This window comes from Cinclus cinclus, chromosome 11, assembly GCF_963662255.1.
Source record: "Cinclus cinclus chromosome 11, bCinCin1.1, whole genome shotgun sequence".
NCBI classification, from domain to species: domain Eukaryota; kingdom Metazoa; phylum Chordata; class Aves; order Passeriformes; family Cinclidae; genus Cinclus; species Cinclus cinclus.
The window spans coordinates 13,509,027-13,527,182 of NC_085056.1; the positions used below are offsets into that span (position 1 = coordinate 13,509,027).

Here is an 18,156-nt window from a genome sequence, read left to right on the forward strand (position 1 = left end):
GCAGAGCTGCAGGCAGGGCAGAGCTGCACTCAGGGCAGAGCTGCAGGCAGGGCAGGGCTGCAGGCAGGGCAGAGCTGCAGGCAGGGCAGAGCTGCAGGCAGGGCAGAGCTGCACTCAGGACAGAGATGCAGGCAGGGCAGGGCTGCACTCAGGGCAGAGCTGCACTCAGGACAGAGCTGCAGGCAGCAGGGGCAGCAGTAGGACCACGGGCTTTGCCTTTGACATCAGTGCAGCAACAGCTCACTCACAGCTCAGCTGCAGCTTCTCCCTCACAGTTTAATTAGCAAAATTCTAGAGCTGGTTCTAGAGCTGAAGTGTGTTTTATGCTGCTAAAAGTGGCACTTCAGTGCTGCAAGGTGGTTCCAGGAGCAGGTCAAAGGTTGCCACTACAGTCAGCAGGAGTCTCTTTGCAGTCACTTGAAGTATTTTTGAGCTTTTTTTACAAGCATTTGCTTTTTATTATTTTCACCAAAATAAAGCATAGAGCATACAGTGTTTTCACACATTTAGGAGATAAATAAGTATATCTCGAATTCTTTAGTACCATGATAACACATGTAATACAAAGTTATTTCTTCATTGATTTCAATTTAAATACAGCTTGTTTGCCTTTTCTTAAAAACAACTGTTACTGTGTTACCATACATTTCCCTTGTGAACATACAGATGTTTAAATAACAACTGGGAAAATACAGCGATGTGTATTGCTAGAGATAAAAAGTTGCTCTATTAAGATGAAAACTGTGAATCAAGTTACCAACCTGTAAATTAAAAAAACCCAACACATTAAATTAATGTTGTCATTTGAACTGATAAAGAAAACCTTAAGAGAATAACAAATACTTCATCTCCAATTTGTTTGTAGAATAAGAAAATAATTCAGTTTTTGTATTTCCACACTGATTGGTATGCATATTTATCTTCTACTTGTTTGCAATTATAAATAAATAGAGGTATAAAGACAAAATCTGCCATTCCCTTGATTTTACCAGCTACAGTAAATGCATATTTTAAGATCATAAATACATTCCCATTAACCTTAATCAAATACCATAGGACTAACTTCATGTGCTCAGTTTCATGCTGCATAGTTGAGAAAGGAAAAAATCTGGTGGCACTTGATATCTTTAATGGCACTTTTTTCAGTAAAGGATAGGATGCATTTGTGTCACTAGCCAGAGTTACCCTTGAAAACAGTCCTTTAAAATAGGCTTGAAAAATACATAGAACACTAAGTAAAGCAACAATTCCTGTGCTGTTTGCCAGCCTTTAGCTAATGGTGCAAGGATCATCGTTGCTTGATTTCATTTCCCCTTCCAGCAGCAAAGTGATCACAGCCTTGCTCAAGTAGCTGCACGTTCCCTTTTTTCCAAGTGGGTGGGTGTTGTAGAATGCAGTCATGTCACTCTGCAGAGAGGGAACAGAGGCTGCCATTAGTGTGAATGTGAAAAGCAGCCACACACAGGGAAACAAGAACAACATCGGATACGGTAAAAAATGAAAATGTGTTTTTTGGACTCTGAAACTAGAAAACAGTTCTGCTCAATTTTCAGAAATCTCCCATATCTACTTACCTGCTTCTGTTTCCGCACTGAGTTTTCCAGGACTGCACAGATACCACCTTCTTAACATTTTTTAAAATGTCATAGCTGTCAGAGAACAACTGCTCTCCTAAAACATGCAGCTGTGTGATGCCTGTGTGGTGGAATGGTGAGCCAGGGCCTCGGGTGTACATGAGGTGTAAACTGACTGAAGATTTATTCAGAAGGAAAAAATCCAAGATCAAAACCACAGGTAGCACATGAACTCATTCATTAATCAGATCACCAAAATAGGTGTCCTTCACTGAACACCTGTTTTTCACAGTTAGTGACATTAAAACACCTGCTTACTCTCAAATTATGTATTAGCTGTTCTAAAAAAGGTTTCATGCCTTAATTCAGGAAATTGGTTACTTCTATTAAATCAAGGCCAGAGGTTGTGTGGAGAAAATATTAAGACCTCTGTAGTTTTAGGGTGTGTCTGATTTTACTAGAATAAATACTTTCAATATTTATTACATGTTAACAGGGAATTAACAAAGTTCAAAAGATTTGGAAGTCCATTTAATGGAAGATCGTAGTTCACACAAATCAGGAGTTTTTAGCAGTGTTAGGAAACCTTGAGGCAGAACACCCTAAGAACAATTCCAGACAGGGTTACAGTTAACTGCCAGCAGGCATCCACCTGGGAATATGGGAGAGCCAGGTTCAGAAAACTCTAATGCAAGGAGCTGAATTTCTGACAACAATCTTAAATATTATTCACAACTCTAAATCGGGGGCTCTTTCTAAGAGACAAAAAAGCATTATTCTAAGCAGGTCTGGTTTTGGAGAAAAAAAAATCCATCACTTCAATAGAGGCTAGGGCAGCACCAGTAAAACTTGGGATTTGCATGGAATTTTCCTTTCTGTTTGCAGCCATTGGGGATTTGCAGCTTGTCAAGGAAGTAGGAGCAAATTTCAGATGCTTTGTGGAGCTGGCACTTGAGAGCCATTTGTGTGGATGATGGGTAACCACCCATCATTGCTATGGCCACTGAATCACTACCCTCCAACACAGGCCAAAAGGATCAGAATTTCCAGGAAATTGTGTTCTTTTCTAACAAAGGTATTGTGCAGATTGACACACTGCTGGGGCTGGGTATCTGGCTGGCTTTCAAATCTTAGTGCAAAAAATCAGTGGCAAAAAAGTGAACATTGAAACATTTGAGAGTTCTTCAGCAGCACATCCTTCTTCATATTTTAAAGGAGTCTATTTTTTAAATTCAGTAAGAGGAAGGGCTGTTGCATGTCAGTGTTATGAATCAATAGTCTTCAGAGCTAGCACAGATAACTTCAAATATACTGTCGACAATAAAATGCCAGCTGGAGCAAGGAAGATCATCCTCAGTAGCTCTGGGACTTGTCCCACTGCCTCACTCTTATCTCCTCCTTCAACCAGGCCAATAAACCTGGCTTCACTGCAGACTTTCAGAGCTTTGAGGCACCAAAACTAGTCATGAGAATATTCAGAGATCTTTAAAGCATAAAACTTGGCATTCTAGTGATGTAAATATTAAAAGCATTTATTCCTTTATTTGAATTTTAGCCAAACGTTTGCCAGTTCATGAGTGCAGCTCTAGGAGAAAAATCAGTAACTAAGAACAGCTCTGTATCTCAGGTTCTTACTTTTAATACTATCAATATCAATTCCTTGGTTATTAAAGTTTTCTTAGTCTCTGGGTACATGAGATCCTAAGTTCACACTTCCTTGCTGAGCTTTGGGGTTTTTTCTTTTATTTTGTTATTTCTAACTCTTCTCTCTTCTAGTGTCCCTCCCAATGAATTCTCTCTCCTTTGAGGATAACTCTTCCAGCTTACTGGGAGTCCAATTTCAGAGCCATGGAACACAGAGTATTCTTCTTACCGTAACATTTTGAATTTACAACTCAGCAATAAAGTGCACCTCTTTCATCTCTGCTTAGAGGCTCTTTTCAGACCTAGGCAGCACTTGGGTATATTAATTTCTTATTTGTGTTCCATTCTGAACTTGCTATCAATTGCTTTTTACTCTGAACTGCACGGAATTAACATCTAGAACTAACTTCAATAAGAATGCTGAATTCTGTAAGACAGCAATATTTTACTCACTTGATTTTCAGCTCCTTTTGGACTGCTGTGATCTCTCTGAAAGTCACGAAATGCTTCTTGCACCACCTTGTCCAAGTCCACTTTGTCCTGGAACTCTAACTCAGGATTTCTCTCCAAAATAACAGATATAACCATCAGCAACTAGAAGGCAGAAAAAGATTGTAAGACTTAAATTCCATTTTTTAGAATTCAGGTTACATAATAGCTCTGCTAGTAATTGCATGTGCCTCTTTCAAGCAGGAAGCCATTTAATAATGGCACAGGTAATAGTGCACAGATAATAGAATTCTGACTTTGATAAAAGAATCACTGGAAAAGCAGGCTTTTATGAAAGGTTACAATTGCCTAGGTAAGGGCATGGTGTAAATGATTGACATTAACATCTAACTTGGCTGGGAGCCAGGGAAGTTATTTTCCATTTTATTCAGTTCACTGTGTGGCTGCACAAATGTGAAAAGCAGCAAACACTGGACCTCAGCATTTGGTGTTCTGAGGCATGGTAAAATTCTGTTATGACAAAGTTTATAAAAACCAAAGACAACAGTCAACAGTAAAGCCTCAGTTCATCAGAATTTATGTTACTTACATCTGAAAAGGGTTTAAAATAGGAAGATAAACTTGATGAGTGTCCTGTTGTAATATCTACAGGAAGTCTGTGGAGTCAGCACTGGTCACCTTGGGTTTGGTGATTTTGTTATCTTTTAGGAAAACCTGGGGGTGTTCCAGCAACCAGACTGCCCATGAGCTGTGAGCCAGAATTGAGAGGGGTTGATGTTCTGGGGAAGAGCACTCACAAGCACCAGGGGCATGGACCTGGGGACTAACAATGAATGCTGCTGACAAACAGGTGCCAGGTACCAACAGTGCAGCTGCTCCTGATCTGTTCTGTTTAAAAGCAAACATTGTGTGCAGTGGGGGGAAGGACTTCAATAGCCTCTTGCTTTCCTGTTAGGATGAGGAACGCAAGGAAATGGGAAGGTGGCTGATTCAGTACTGTAAAGCTGCTTACTAGACAGCCTCAGCAAAAAGGGAAAGAGGAATCCTTCAGAGGGCAAGCTGGTTATTTTAGAGCAGCTTTCCTTAGATCTAGGAAATCGTTAGGAAAAGGCTTGAGATAAGGACTTGAAGGAAGGCTACACGGGAGCTATTAGATTTTTACCTCCTCTGACCTAATTGTATTGGTACTGTCATTAATATTTGCTGAAGGGGAAGAACATCCTGAACTCGCTCTGTTCTGAACATGCAACAGGAACCTGTTTAATCATAAAATCTATGGAGAAACCACTGAAGCCAATGTTTGTATGGAAAATGCTATTTCTTCTTGAGTCTAGGTTATTTTTGTGTTTTGTTTTAGGCTGTAACATACTAATGCACACTATACAATGTCATTAATTATTGGCCACAGACCTCCACGATGATCTGCCTGTATTGTGGCTGGTCAATGTTTTGCAGCATGTCTTCAACTAGGAGGGAAAAATTCATTTCATACATCGTCATATCCGATAAGGTTGGTTGCTGAAAAACAAATCGTACGTTTATTCAAAGACCACATGCATTAAATCAAACCCACCTCCAGGCAGAGCCTACTTGCTTGCTGAACAAATAACACTCAACTAGGAAATAATGGCCACTGCAGGGTCAAAAGGGGAGCAGATTTCAGAGTCCATGGCTTGGAAAGAATCTTCTACACTTACGGTTTTATAAATGTGCTTTAATAGAAATAATTTGCTTTCATTCTATTCTAAATGTATTTTACTTCAAACAAAATAGAAAACTTGAATTTATTTTTCCCAAAGAACAAGTTACTCTAAGTAAAACATTGTGGTATAAAATAACCATTAATGCTGAGGTATTTCACCATTCCTAGGCAGGCAGAACAGCAGTACCTGAGCCTCTCTGCAGGATTACCTGGGGCAAGAATCTCCCTGCCACGATCAAGCCATTGGGGGTTCTCTCCAGGATCTGCCACACGCGGTCGTAGAATCCTGCAGGGGTTCTGTTCAGGGAGCCATCCAGCTGCCTCCTGTTCAGCCAGCTCCTGTGGGACACAGGGACAGCCTCAGCAAACCTGGCCCTGCCCAGCCAGGCACGTGGGCAGTGACCCCAAATCCAGCCCTGCTGCACACACAGCACAGGCTGTGCTCTCTGCTGAGGGGCACCTAAAGCAAACACAGGGGCTCAGCATGCAGAGGTCACAATGTCACCCTTGGGGGTGCCTGTGCTTCATGGGACTGCAGAAAAAGGAGCAACTGTGAAATCCACCCAGTGCAGCCAGTAATGGTAGAAGATCAAATTCATCGGGTCTAATCATATAAGAAAAATGTATTTCAGCAGAATTGTTGAAGGCAGGGATTTTTCCTGATAGTCTGTATAAAAAAGTGGCCTGCAAATTCAGAAAATTTAACAGACTGGTTTTGTAAAACTAAGGCTTTGAGCAAACTGAGTCACATTCTTCATGAATCACAAATCCTGTCTGCCTTCAGAACATACCAGCTTTTTTCTTTTCTACTTAAAACCGTCAAGTCTGGAATTTAATTTTCCTGTTCTTTCTTCTCAGTGTTACAACAGGAATGGGGCTTTAGCCAAAACGTTTAAGACACCAGCAATGGAACTTGAAGTGGCATCCATGGGTATGAATTAATTGGTAGATTCACAAGACAGATTTAAGTCTTGTGTGGCTGTCCTGAATGTATTTGACAGAGAAAACTTCCTCAGGTTACTAAATCCTTAGCTGTTTTTTGAATTTTAAGTAGAAAAATAAACATTGTGTTTTAGAAAAACTACAATTACATTACTGCTTTGCAACATGCCTCATGACTTTCTGTATTTCTAAGACCTGGTTCTGGTAGGCTCCTTGAAAAGAGAGAGAAAAAAAGAGAGAAACTCCCTTGTCAACTTTATCAATGTTGTTTTGCAGCACTTCTGTAGTTTAGTTCAAATTAATTCAGCACTAATAAGTTTGGGGGCTTAGGTTTTGCTCCATTTGTATAGCCAGACTAACAGGACAAGTGTAGAATAGAATCACCTGTCTGTAAAAGGATCTGTTCCTGCAGACACCAGTGTGCTTGAAAAAATTACTTGAATTAAAAAATCCTTACTGATAAATACTGGAGAAATGGTGACAATTCCTTCTGAGATACAACCAGTAAAGAGAATACTAATTCTGACAACTCCTGCATGGTTTTACACTTAAGTTTCTTAGTGTAGCTCACTCCTAGCTACACCAGAAGACAAAGCAAACGAGAGCGTTGATTTGGTTTTTTTTCTGTTTTTTTTGTTTGTTTTTTTTTTTTTAAGAATAAAAGGGAAAAAAATATCGCTAAGTGGTGCATTTTCTGAACAGGTTTGAGCTCTAGGTAATTGGGATACACTTTCTGAGAACAAAGGAGATGTTTAAAGTTGACCCCATCCATCCAGGGCTGAACCAACATACAATGTGGGCTTTCTTCCTGTATAACTGTATTGGATAAACATGGAAAGTTAAGAAAAAAAAGTCTCATAAATCACTTCTCAATTAAACACTAAACTACCAAAAAGTCATGTTTACTATGACAGTTTCATCTTATTCTCTGTACAGCTCTGTCCTTGCATTAGGATAAGAAAACTTCCATAAAAGCAAAAAGAACAGTGGTGCGCTAAAAATAACAAGTTGCTTTCTTAATGCAAAAGAAGAATTTTTTATTTTGGAGAACATTTAAAGATGTCAAAAAATGCTCTGACCCACCTACATTAATAGGGTCGGGAAGACAGTCCTGCAAACTGAAGCAAGCAAAGTGAGTTTTAGAACTCTTTGGACCATTAGAAGAACAATGGTCCATTTAAAAAGAGTTTGTTGCAATCTTGTGACCTACATAAACAGATGGAAAAGTGTAATCTGTGGAGTCTGTGCTTGGAAAAAATGTTACCCTCTGTGAAAACGTGGAGAGAGGTTAGTTGTGAAGAGACTGTTAGGGAGGTAAATAGACCATTAGCCCTTCCTGTATGACACATTAATTGGCAGTGAGATATGGGCTCACATTAGCAGAGCTTTTTTTCTAAAAACATCGCAACAGTAGGAAAAGCTGTCCTCAAAAAGGAAGTAAAAAAGAAAAGGAGTATTCTGTATTTCCTGGCAGGAAGAGAACTTTTAAAAACAAGCCACTAATGGGCAAGGAAAAATGAGTTAGCAATACTGTACAGGAAGAAGTTAGAAAAGAAGTTAGAAGATGGAAAGTTTTGAAGGATAAGCTGGTGAGCTTTTGTACTCAGATAACCCAAAAAAGAATCCTCATCCTCAGAAACTCAACCCAAGTGCCCTTCAGTGACCTAGCCATCATGTGCTACAGGAATCAAACACAGCAGCTGCTGTGGCAATGCAGGCAAGATTTCTGACAAAAGGTGGTGCTTGAATTGCTTACTGGGACTGACCAAATGCTTCCTAAAGTGCATTAATATTTAATGGGAAGTGCTGCAAAGGGGCTGTTCTGCTGCAGTTTTACAGGACAATGTCAGCACCAACATGAGCAGAGACAGCAACTGAACAGCAAGAACTGGTAAGCACAGCCAAGTCTCTGTAAAGCACCTGGGAGATACAGAACAGAGCCAGTGGGACTGAGAGATGAGGCAGCCATTGAAGGAGCTCGTTTCTCAGGGATTACAGATTGGGGAAAAACACAAGTGTGTTTTGAATGAAGCAAGAACAAAAACAGCAGGATGTGTGGTGTAATTCCTCTTTGTTGAGAGGAAAAGCCCAGCCCATCATCCATTCAGTCAAGGACTATGGAAATTATCAGCAATATTGTGCCAAAGTTTAACTTAAATAGAAGTAAAAGCAAGAGGAAGAGTTTTGACTTCACTCTTATCAATAAAGTTAAGTGGAAATACTGCAGTTTTAACTTTTGTCGTGCATACTTGGTATCACAATGAATATTCTTTTTGGCAGCTGGTTACAGAAAAGATTCCAAGATTCAGGCAGTATCATTATCTTAAGAATTCTAGAGAACATCTGCTCTTATTCATATAATAATCTAGAAGAAAGTGGGCACTGAACAGCAGACAAACTGTTCTTACAAGTTACTTAAGTAGAGGTATTGGGTAATTTTTGGCTCCTTTCCCCACATCAGAGTGTAACAGTTCATATTATAGCAGACAGATCTCTTTTCTCTGGCAGTAAAGAGATTTCCACAAAGATAAAGCTGAAAAGGGAATATGCAAAAGAAAGGAAACAATCCTAGAACCTGGGCCCATGTGAAAGAATGAAAAAGTGCATTTTTGTTACCTTCCCTTTAAAAAAATTCCATAACTGATGGCAGATGCCTGGTGATTTCAGGTGCACACAAAGCAATTCAGGAGTGAAATGTACTTGAACAGAGGTTTCTGAATGAAATCAGGAGCCACAGCCCCACACCTCGTTACCTGCCCGGCTGCTGAGGCTGCAGAATATCCAGCAGAAGCTGCTTCACCTCACTGGGGGACATCTGGTACAAGTCCTTGGCTGGCATATCCCCAGCACGGATTTTCAGTTCATACTTCATAGCATGGATAATCCATCTACATAAGGGGAGGAATATATTTATTCATTAAATACATAGTTTCCAAATAGGAAAAATTATTCTAATAAAACAGTTCATAAGAATTCCACACAATCCTGCTATTTGGCTGTCAGGACGTGCATAAAAGAGCAGACAAATACTCTCCTACTCTTCCTTTGATTGGAACATGATACAAGCTGAAGGGGATAATGCACAGGTTTTAAGAAACGTGCTGTGAAGCGTGTTTTCCATGGAGAAGATTGATTGGACTACATCCCCTATATTCCATGTTCATTAAGACCAACATTTACCTGCCTTTTGATGTTAAAATTCTTACTCAGAATTATGCTCTAACTATATATGCATTTTGCTGATGAGTTTTAAAAAGCCATAAAATTTACAGTATTTTACATTTACGAAGACTTCAGGGCTTATTTCTAGTTTTTAGCCTTTGAAATTCCTTTTTGCAGTCTATCACACTTTCTTTTTATGCTCCTTTTTTTTTAAAAAAAATGATTCAACAAAAATACAGCAACAGTGAAGAATTTTAGCCTGAGGTGTCAGAGAGGCAGAACTTGGCAAAGTGTTGAAGGAAAATGCTGAGTTTTATTGTGCACATTATGCAAAACCAGTGCTCCAGCCTCTGATGCTGTATCAAAGATGAGATAAGGTACAGGTACATCAGAAGCCAGAAAAGCACAGAACTCTTCCCCTCGACATTGGCTCAGTTCAAGTAGGCATTACTAACAAAAGGAAACTGAACTAGTTTTTCTTCAAACAGTCCATAACACCTGATCAAGGCTTGGGCACATCAGAGCCCTTTTTGTGTTTATCTGAAAATGCAGTGAGAGATCTAGGCTATCATCTGTACAGCCACACTCTGTGGTCATTTAACTGTTTAGCTAACAAGATGCAGAATGTTTTTGCTTCTGTAAGTCAAGTCACATTCTTTTTTCTAGGGAGTTCTTGGTAACTACACAGGATTTAGAGATGCCTGGCCAGCTGATTCAGTGTTGCTTTACATCTGAGGTTGCCAGGACCATGCATTGGAGGTGCAAGATACCAGGGAGTATTAGGGCCCATTGCATTATGAAGAACATGCTACTTTCATTTAATTTAGCAAGTGAAGAGTCCTTCCCTTGTTACTAAGATTAACAACACAACTGGCTCAGGAACTGTTTCCCCACTCATGACTCAAATGTGTCTGTGTGTGAATCTCTCACTGCTGTTTTCTCTTTGCAGTGGCCTGCAAGCCACACCAAAGTCAAGAGTGGACCTTCTGCTGAGCTCTTCACTGATAAGAGGTGAATTCAAGTCAGTTGGCTGGGAGTTTTTGCAGTAATAGGGCTGTCAGAAACTTGATCTATTTCAACATGAAACCCTGAAAACAAATCAATAACAAGACACTAAATCAAATCATTATCAAACTGGAACGGCATTTCTGTGAGAAGGTTAATTTTGCTCACTGGAGTGGGTGATAACACTGAAATAAAGGAAATTGAATCTCTGGCATTAACCTTGGGAGAAAGAAAAAAAAATTCAAAAAGGATTAGCTACAGAGAATAAGGAAGGGGATGAAAGAGGAGTAACATGGACCTGTAGAGGAACAGAAAAGCCTTTAAGTGCAAAAGGACACTTCCAGGTAAATGTAATACAGGAAATTTTTGGTTTTATGATGACTGGAATGTACTGCTAAAGAAGAAATATGAATCTTGTGTGCTAGAAAAAAGGCTTCTGGTATCTACCTCCAGTGCTGAAATGCTGTATTTTTCTCTCTGGAAAAAAATATGGAAGATGAAACACTTAAGTTCTGATTCTAAAGCATGCTCACTGATTCTGTAAATCTCAGTCAGTAGCACCTGGCCTCTTCAAAGAAGTGCTTATTCAAATGCATGTCTCTTCCTAAATGTGAAAAAATTAATCAACTACTGTTGGTAGCAAAGCAAATGCAAATACCATGGAATGTGACAACATTCCAGCACAGCCTATCTGTAGGCCACTTTGTAAAAGAACTAAAGAGAACAGGTGGGAGGTAAATGATGTTTTAACCTTGATTCAAGTTTGTAGTTCTCTGAAATCTGTACATTCCCCTGCAATCCCAGAGGTAATAAAGAACAATAGGTGCTTTACTGACCCAATCCGTATCTTCAGCATTCCACTGAACAGCTCCGGGGAGTTGGAGATGATCCAGCCAATGTGGATGACAAGTTCCTGCTGCACCACAGCTTCTCTTTCATCTTGTAATTGGCATTTTTCATAGATCATGTCCTTAATCACTGCTGGTGATAAGGGGTTGGAAATAACTGCTTCCTCTTGGCCAAAAGCTCCCAGTGTCACCTGTGGTACAGGGGAGACAATTCAGAGGATAGAGACAGGAAGAAAAGCACTGCAAAGCAATTCAGAAACAACTGCATCAACTCTGCTTTGCTTGTTAAAAATTTCACAATACAAGGGTAATTCTAAGTCAATGGTTGATGCTTGTTAATACTGTTAATTGGATGCTATTGAAGTAATAAACTTCACTAACAACCACAGTGAATATGGAACATATTTTTTCAAATTAAAATAAAAATACACAAGACCACTGGTTTGGTTATAATCAGGACTGTAGATTAGGTTTAGACAGTTATATAATTTCAGACATTTCAGCTGTGGAACTCGATTAAAATTCAGAATTTAATTTGCAGTTTTGTTTTCTTATATCTACTAGCATGCTAAAAGTTACAGCCTAATTTTAAGCAAATATATTACTGGTACTGGATTGTTTAACCACAAAGAAAGGAATTTTATTAAAATTCTATTTTGTTTTTACTCCACTGTCAGTAAGACAGCAACATTGGTTTTTCTGCTAAAGATCATTGTTATAAGGTGATCAAGGAAGTGAAGTTAAAAAGTTGCCAAGAGCCTCAAATTATGCTGCATGCAGGTGTAGTCTTGTCTACAGCTGAGCAGTGCCAGAAGCACAGACCCAGACCTCAGTCTGGAATAAGACAACCACATTGCAAATAAGCAAGTGTACACATAGATATATTTAATACAAAAATACAGAAATATTCAATTAGTATTATTTAGAAGCAGGTATTCAGTAATTTAATTAAAATCATTGTGCTGAGGAAGAAAAATAATTCTCCTTAGGAAAGGAAAAAACACTGACAAACTTTCTTAGAAACAGAAAACCCTGAAACACCTTCTGCTCAGCTGCCACCCATGTGTTGCCTTATGCTCAGTCACACACACAGTGATTCCATTTTCATTAAAGAAGTCTTTCAAAAGATGCCTTAATACTTCATCTACTTTTGTCAAGTAAGAGGGCATAGAGATAAAAATCACAGAAAGGTTTGGGTGGGAAGGGATCTTAAAGATCATCTCATTACAAGGTTCCTGCTCCAAACCCCCTCCAACCTGAACACTCCCAGGGGTGGGGGAGCCACAGCTTCCCTGGCCAACCTGTGCCAGGCCCTCGTCACTCTCACAGGGAAGAGTTTCCTCTTAAGATCTAATCTAAACCTGCCTCATTTCATTTTAAAGCAATTCTCTTTTGTCCTGTCTCTACACGTGCTTGTCAAAAGTCCCTCTCCAGCTCTACTGGAGCCCCTTTAGGCACTGGGAGGGTTTCCAAGGCCTCCCAGAGACCTTAAACCCAAGGAGTTACATAAATCATGCCCCCTCCTGCCTTCCATAAATGCTGAACTGTCTTTTCAGTCTTACTCTTTCATTAATTAAAATTATTATTCAATTTCAAATACAATTATTAAACATATCTTTATTTTCTCTGGATTTCTCTTCTTTGGTAAGGTTTCTTTTAAGCCATTGCATACTTTTAAAAGAAGCATCAGAGGCCTTCAAAATGAACAAGCCATTTGTTTAGTTTCTGTTATCATTCCTTAATGCAGTTCTGAGGAGCAAAGACTTACCTGCTTGCCCTGAACTAAAACATTAGTAATAGATGGTGCAAGGCTGTCCACTAGTTTACCTAAAAGACTTGCTGCGAAGCGCACAACAGACCTGAGGGCAGAAAACAGAGCAATCCCACTACATATCACATGCTAGTTTAATGAATTCAGATAGCAGTCTGAAGTCTGCCACAGCAGAGATCTCAAAATTAACTCAGTGGATACATACATTATTTACAAAGTGGAATTTGGATCAGGTTTTGTGCAATCTTCTGTAGGTTTTCATTTTTTTAGTTCAGATATAGGTTAACGAATCAAAAATATGTTTAGTTAGAACTCATTAAACTACCAGTTCCATAAAAAGCTTATTGTTCTCTTCTCAACACCATCTTAAACAAAGGTAGGTAAGAAATTCCAGCTCCTCTTTTATGACATATTCATCATTTTGCAAGATAAAGTATAACACACAACACCAAAGCCTTGCTGCGTGTTCCATGCTGAGGTAATATTTTGCATGTGCAGCATGAAGAGACTTGTGTCACCTGCCAGGTTAAAAAACAAGCTGTAACTTCTAAGAACCACATTTTTCTATATATGCAGTGGATGGTTGAAGATATAAATGCATTTAATAATAATTTCCGGACAAAATACAAACCTAACAGACTTGTAGTTGAGATTTTCTAGCACAGATTTTGAGGCTACTAAGAATCATTTATTCACAGAGATGAGGAATAAGCTGTAATAGTCTATGGTGTTAGTAAAAAACAAACAGTTGATGTTGTTTCCTGGGAAAACTGCTACACACTCCTTAAGATCAAGAGCAAAGCATTTCAAAAATGCATTAGCTGATACTATCAAAATGCAAATAAGCAAAAAAAAAAAAATCTCACAGAGCTGCACTTCAGATTTCTGGGCACTTTACCTGTTTCCCATGTACCAGTAAAGTAGTAATATGTGGGGTTATAGAAGAAGAAAATTTCTGTGCAAATGCAGCACTGTAGCGCAACACCAACCTATATGTGTGTCACATGGCAATCATGGAAGAGAAATAAAAACAGTTTACATATTTTGTTCCTAAAAATACTAATGATTTTTATTAATTACAAAAAGTACCACCAAGGTATTTTGGTATTACCTCATTATTGGCAAAGGCCCATTTAACTGTACGTAGAAACAAAAATGAAAAACATTTTTATTTACTGACCTATTACGAATAGTTACAGAGTGAGAAAACAGAGCTCAGGACAGGCTTGACTTTGATAAAAAGAAATTAAACTTCTGCTGAGCTTCAGGGCAAAGAAATTAATAAACAACATGTAAATATCCACCTACTTGCTGAAACCTTTTAAAGTTATTGTGTCAAAGTCGGGCTCAAAGCAAATTACTTCAGGGCAATAAATCTGAGTGAGTGCATCAGCTTAAATGATTTATATCTGATCACCAGCCTTCCTACATAAAGCTATTGACAATATTTTATCATGCCCTGTAAGAAATAAGAATATTAACATTCTTCTCACATTATTTAAATTTAATGAGGCCTGTGTATTGGCAATAGCACTCAGTGCAAAACCAGCCTATTGCTTTTGTATTTTAGAAGATAATAGTAAGAAACTGCTTCTTAATTTCTATAGCCTGTTAAATCAGACCTTCAGCTGCCATGCACCAATACAACTGTCAGGAAAGCTGCCATTTTCCCCCTTTAAGTGTGTGAGAATCCAGTCTTACTTTCTATAAATGCATTAGGAAAACAAAAGTGGTGTAAGCCAGAAAGAACATGATATTTATATACAAACCAGAGCTTTCTGCTGCCAGCTCGTCTGTAGATTCTTTCAATATGCTCACCAACAGTACCTAAAGGCATTGAACAAAAAAAACAAAAACAAAAACAAAAAACACAAGCAAAAAAAGATGCACAAGTTTTCATTTAACAGTAGTAAGGCAATTTTGATGAGACCAGTTAATTCTAAATCAGCTTTAGTAAAGCACTTATCTATTATGCTCAACATCTAAAATTCAGATGCAATCAAGTCCCCTGTCTCCCAGTGCATGTTGTTATGAAAGAAGTCAAACCAGATTTCAGCTGAATTTGCTGCTCACACTGTAGAGACACCTATAATATCACTTGTTCTTGCAATATATTGGGGAAAATTAATCTACATATAGATTTGGCCTATAAAGGTACACCCCATCATAAGGTACATCCTCAAACTGCAGAACCTAAAGTTCTTCAGTTTCTGTTTTTAGATTTATGTTTTATTGATTGGATCATTATTTAATGTCAGTCTCAGTAGTCTCCATGCAGGGAATGCAAGGAACTCTTAGTCAGTGACTCAGACCCTTTAATACAGGATGCATATTAAAAAGGTTAGCATCACCCACTCTTTCATATGGGATGGCACCCAGAGGTCTGTACGAGTTAGCTCTGAACACTCAGAGGCACAAATGCACTTTTTTTTCACCTAATTGATTCCAACAGTGTTTTTAAGTTCATTGTCATGATCCAATTGCTGTAAGTGGTAACACTGCTGGCTTACAGAGGTTAGGGAATCTGCCTTGAGCTGTTTCTAGAGCAAAGAACATAACCTACAAAAGACTAAAGAAAGCTCCTTAGGCTCCCAAAGTCTCCCAACAAACTGCAGGTAACTGCTGGAAAAGGCCACTTCAGAGCCTACATGGGCCTAATGTGCAGATTCCAGCCACAACTTGCAACAATGCACTGGGTTATCAGCCAATGTGTTTAATTCCACTTGAAGTGCGTCTTTCCAGTCCTGTGTGCAGTTTTGGGCACCACAATAGAAGAAAGATAAAAAGATACTGGAAAATATCCAAAGGAGACACAGAAGAGGGTGAAGGATTTAGCAGGGAAGCCACATGAGGAGTGGCAGAGGTGACTTGGCTTTCTGAGCAGAGGAGACTGAGGAGAGTCACTGGGGTCTGCAACATCCTCACAAGGGGCACCAGAGGGGCAGGAGCAGATCTCCTCACTTTGGTGACCAATGACAGGACTCGAGGACATGGCTGGAGCTGAGTCAGGGGACATTTAGGTTGGATATGAGGAATAAAGTTCTTCACCCAGAGGGTGGCTGGGCACTGGAACTGCTCCCCTGCACCAAACCTGACAGAGCTCAGGAAGCTCTCAGGCACATGGGGGATTGCTGGGGTGTCTTGTGAAGGATCATGATCCTTGTGGGTTCCTCCCAACTCAGGATATCCTATAGATGCTGTGGTATTTTTAACACAGCAACACAGATATAATGTATGTTTGTGTCAATATGACAGCTCTTCCCTATGTGAACCAGCCATCTCATACCAAAATGAAGAAGCAGGGCTCTGTAACATGAGGTAGAAAGTCCCACTGCTTGATGAATATCTAAGAGTATATTATTTGATTTGAATACCTCTCTTTTTCTGAGTAGTCATATATAAAAAAACAACTTAAATCTTTGGAAGAAAAAAGACAAAACACCAAACTTTGCAGCACAAAATCCCAAAGCCTCAGTAGCCTTTTCTGAATTATATTACAGGAATTTAGACCCTGTGCTCTAAAAAAAAATCCATAATACAAAACCAGAGCTTCACAGGTACACTGAACTGAAGTCGGATTACATCAAAGCAAAATAAAAATTCAGTATCAAAGCCTCATATAGTTCAGGCTGTTACAGACATTTAGCCTTGTCTTTTGTTTTCATTTTCTTTGTAAGGTCAAATCCTGTATTTTTCTCTAATCTATACATTCAAAGTTACAATCAGATAGAGCACTGGGCTACAAACAATCTAAAAGCATTCCTATATCCAGCAGCTCATTCCCCACCACACCATCAATTTGCATGTCCTATTTAATGCAGAAATGGCTCTAAATGGCAGAGAAAAGAGCTCCACAATTGCTGGCATGCATAGCTATTATTCATGTTCATTGCAACTCAACATTAAGCTGCTTCCTCAGTGCTCAGAACAGTCAAATGGAAGAAGCTCTTACCTTCCTTGGTGATAAAATTCGGCCCTTCCCTTTTAAGCAATATACTTGAGAGTAACACTTGACTTGCCAGGCAATTGCAGTCCTTAAATAAAAAAACAGCAACAACAGAACCACAAATAGCCTTCAGACTGCCACTGAAGCGAATCCAGAACAGCTATTAAAAATTTCAGGTGAAACCAAAGGGCCTTTTCTTCTTTTCAATTTAAGGAAGAGTCTACATAATTTATTTTCAAGGGGATTTCACAACTATTCCATACCCTGTGTATGCTGTATCCTTATCACTGCTGCTTGCAGAGGCTTCTCTGTGGATCATATTAAGCTGTGATGATTTGACCTTGGAAAAGTTTCCTGATTTTTCATTCTAAGGTCCTTTAATTTACAGCAGAAATGAAATAGGGAACCAAGCAGAGCACTTTGTGTGTTTGTATCAGCACTAAATCTAGAAGAGTTACTGGTAGTTTTCCTTTAGGAAACAAATGGCAGATTGGAACTATCCCTTGATGCCATGAGGAAGTTCTCAGTTCATCCAAGTGAATACCTACTGCTAGTCTTTTGACTTGCAGTTTGTCAATAAAGTATCTGTTCTTAAAACACACGACAACCTCCTGGATTAGCACCAAGGATGACTGGGGCAGCTGGGAGAATTGAGAGCCAACAGTTACACATGAAGGGCCAGGAAGCTCTGTGATAAGATAAAGAGAAGGATTCCCTGACTATGGAGAGGAATATCAGACATTTTATGTTATTAGTTGTGCCCCAACACTAATCCTGCTGATCTAAGTAGGCTGCTGGCAAAAAAACCAGTATCAGCACAGAATTTCTTATTTCACAAGAATGAAGTTTTATCAAGTTTTCTTACATTAAGTTTCTGCAGGATCTCATATGTTGACTTGTTTTTCCAGTCATTAATATTTACATCTGGTTGCTGCTCAAGTTCAGAAGCATTGGGAGTACTAGACTGTCTCTTGACTTTTGAATGTTTTGGAAGATCCAGCTCCTCCAAACTCTTAAATACAGGAGCCCTGAAAAAGAAGTATTTAATTTCATCATGGTTCAGAAAGTAATTTAATAATCAAATAAGTCACCACTACTATTTACACATAGCC

The 18,156-nt window shown here is 39.1% G+C and overlaps 1 protein-coding gene across 6 annotated transcripts in view; it reads right to left on the minus strand.

The window, feature by feature from the left end:
• Positions 1 to 443: 443 nt before the first annotated feature.
• PHKB (phosphorylase kinase regulatory subunit beta) overlaps positions 444 to 18,156 on the minus strand; it is a 71,793-nt gene continuing 54,080 nt past the window's right edge. For 3 of the 6 annotated variants that reach the window (XM_062500006.1, XM_062500007.1, XM_062500008.1), the window contains 10 exons: positions 17,910 to 18,072; positions 17,051 to 17,132; positions 14,868 to 14,925; positions 13,096 to 13,186; positions 11,316 to 11,518; positions 9,066 to 9,200; positions 5,580 to 5,709; positions 5,079 to 5,186; positions 3,672 to 3,812; positions 444 to 1,407 (listed from right to left, as the gene is read on the minus strand). In XM_062500006.1, coding sequence (XP_062355990.1) covers positions 1,270 to 1,407; positions 3,672 to 3,812; positions 5,079 to 5,186; positions 5,580 to 5,709; positions 9,066 to 9,200; positions 11,316 to 11,518; positions 13,096 to 13,186; positions 14,868 to 14,925; positions 17,051 to 17,132; positions 17,910 to 18,072 — 1,249 coding nt within the window. In that variant the 3' untranslated portion in view covers positions 444 to 1,269. Of the gene's footprint in view, positions 1,428 to 3,671; positions 3,813 to 5,078; positions 5,187 to 5,579; positions 5,710 to 9,065; positions 9,201 to 11,315; positions 11,519 to 13,095; positions 13,187 to 13,996; positions 14,088 to 14,867; positions 14,926 to 17,050; positions 17,133 to 17,909; positions 18,073 to 18,156 lie in introns of all 6 variants that reach the window. The other 3 variants (XM_062500004.1, XM_062500005.1, XM_062500010.1) reach the window with 2 other exon arrangements.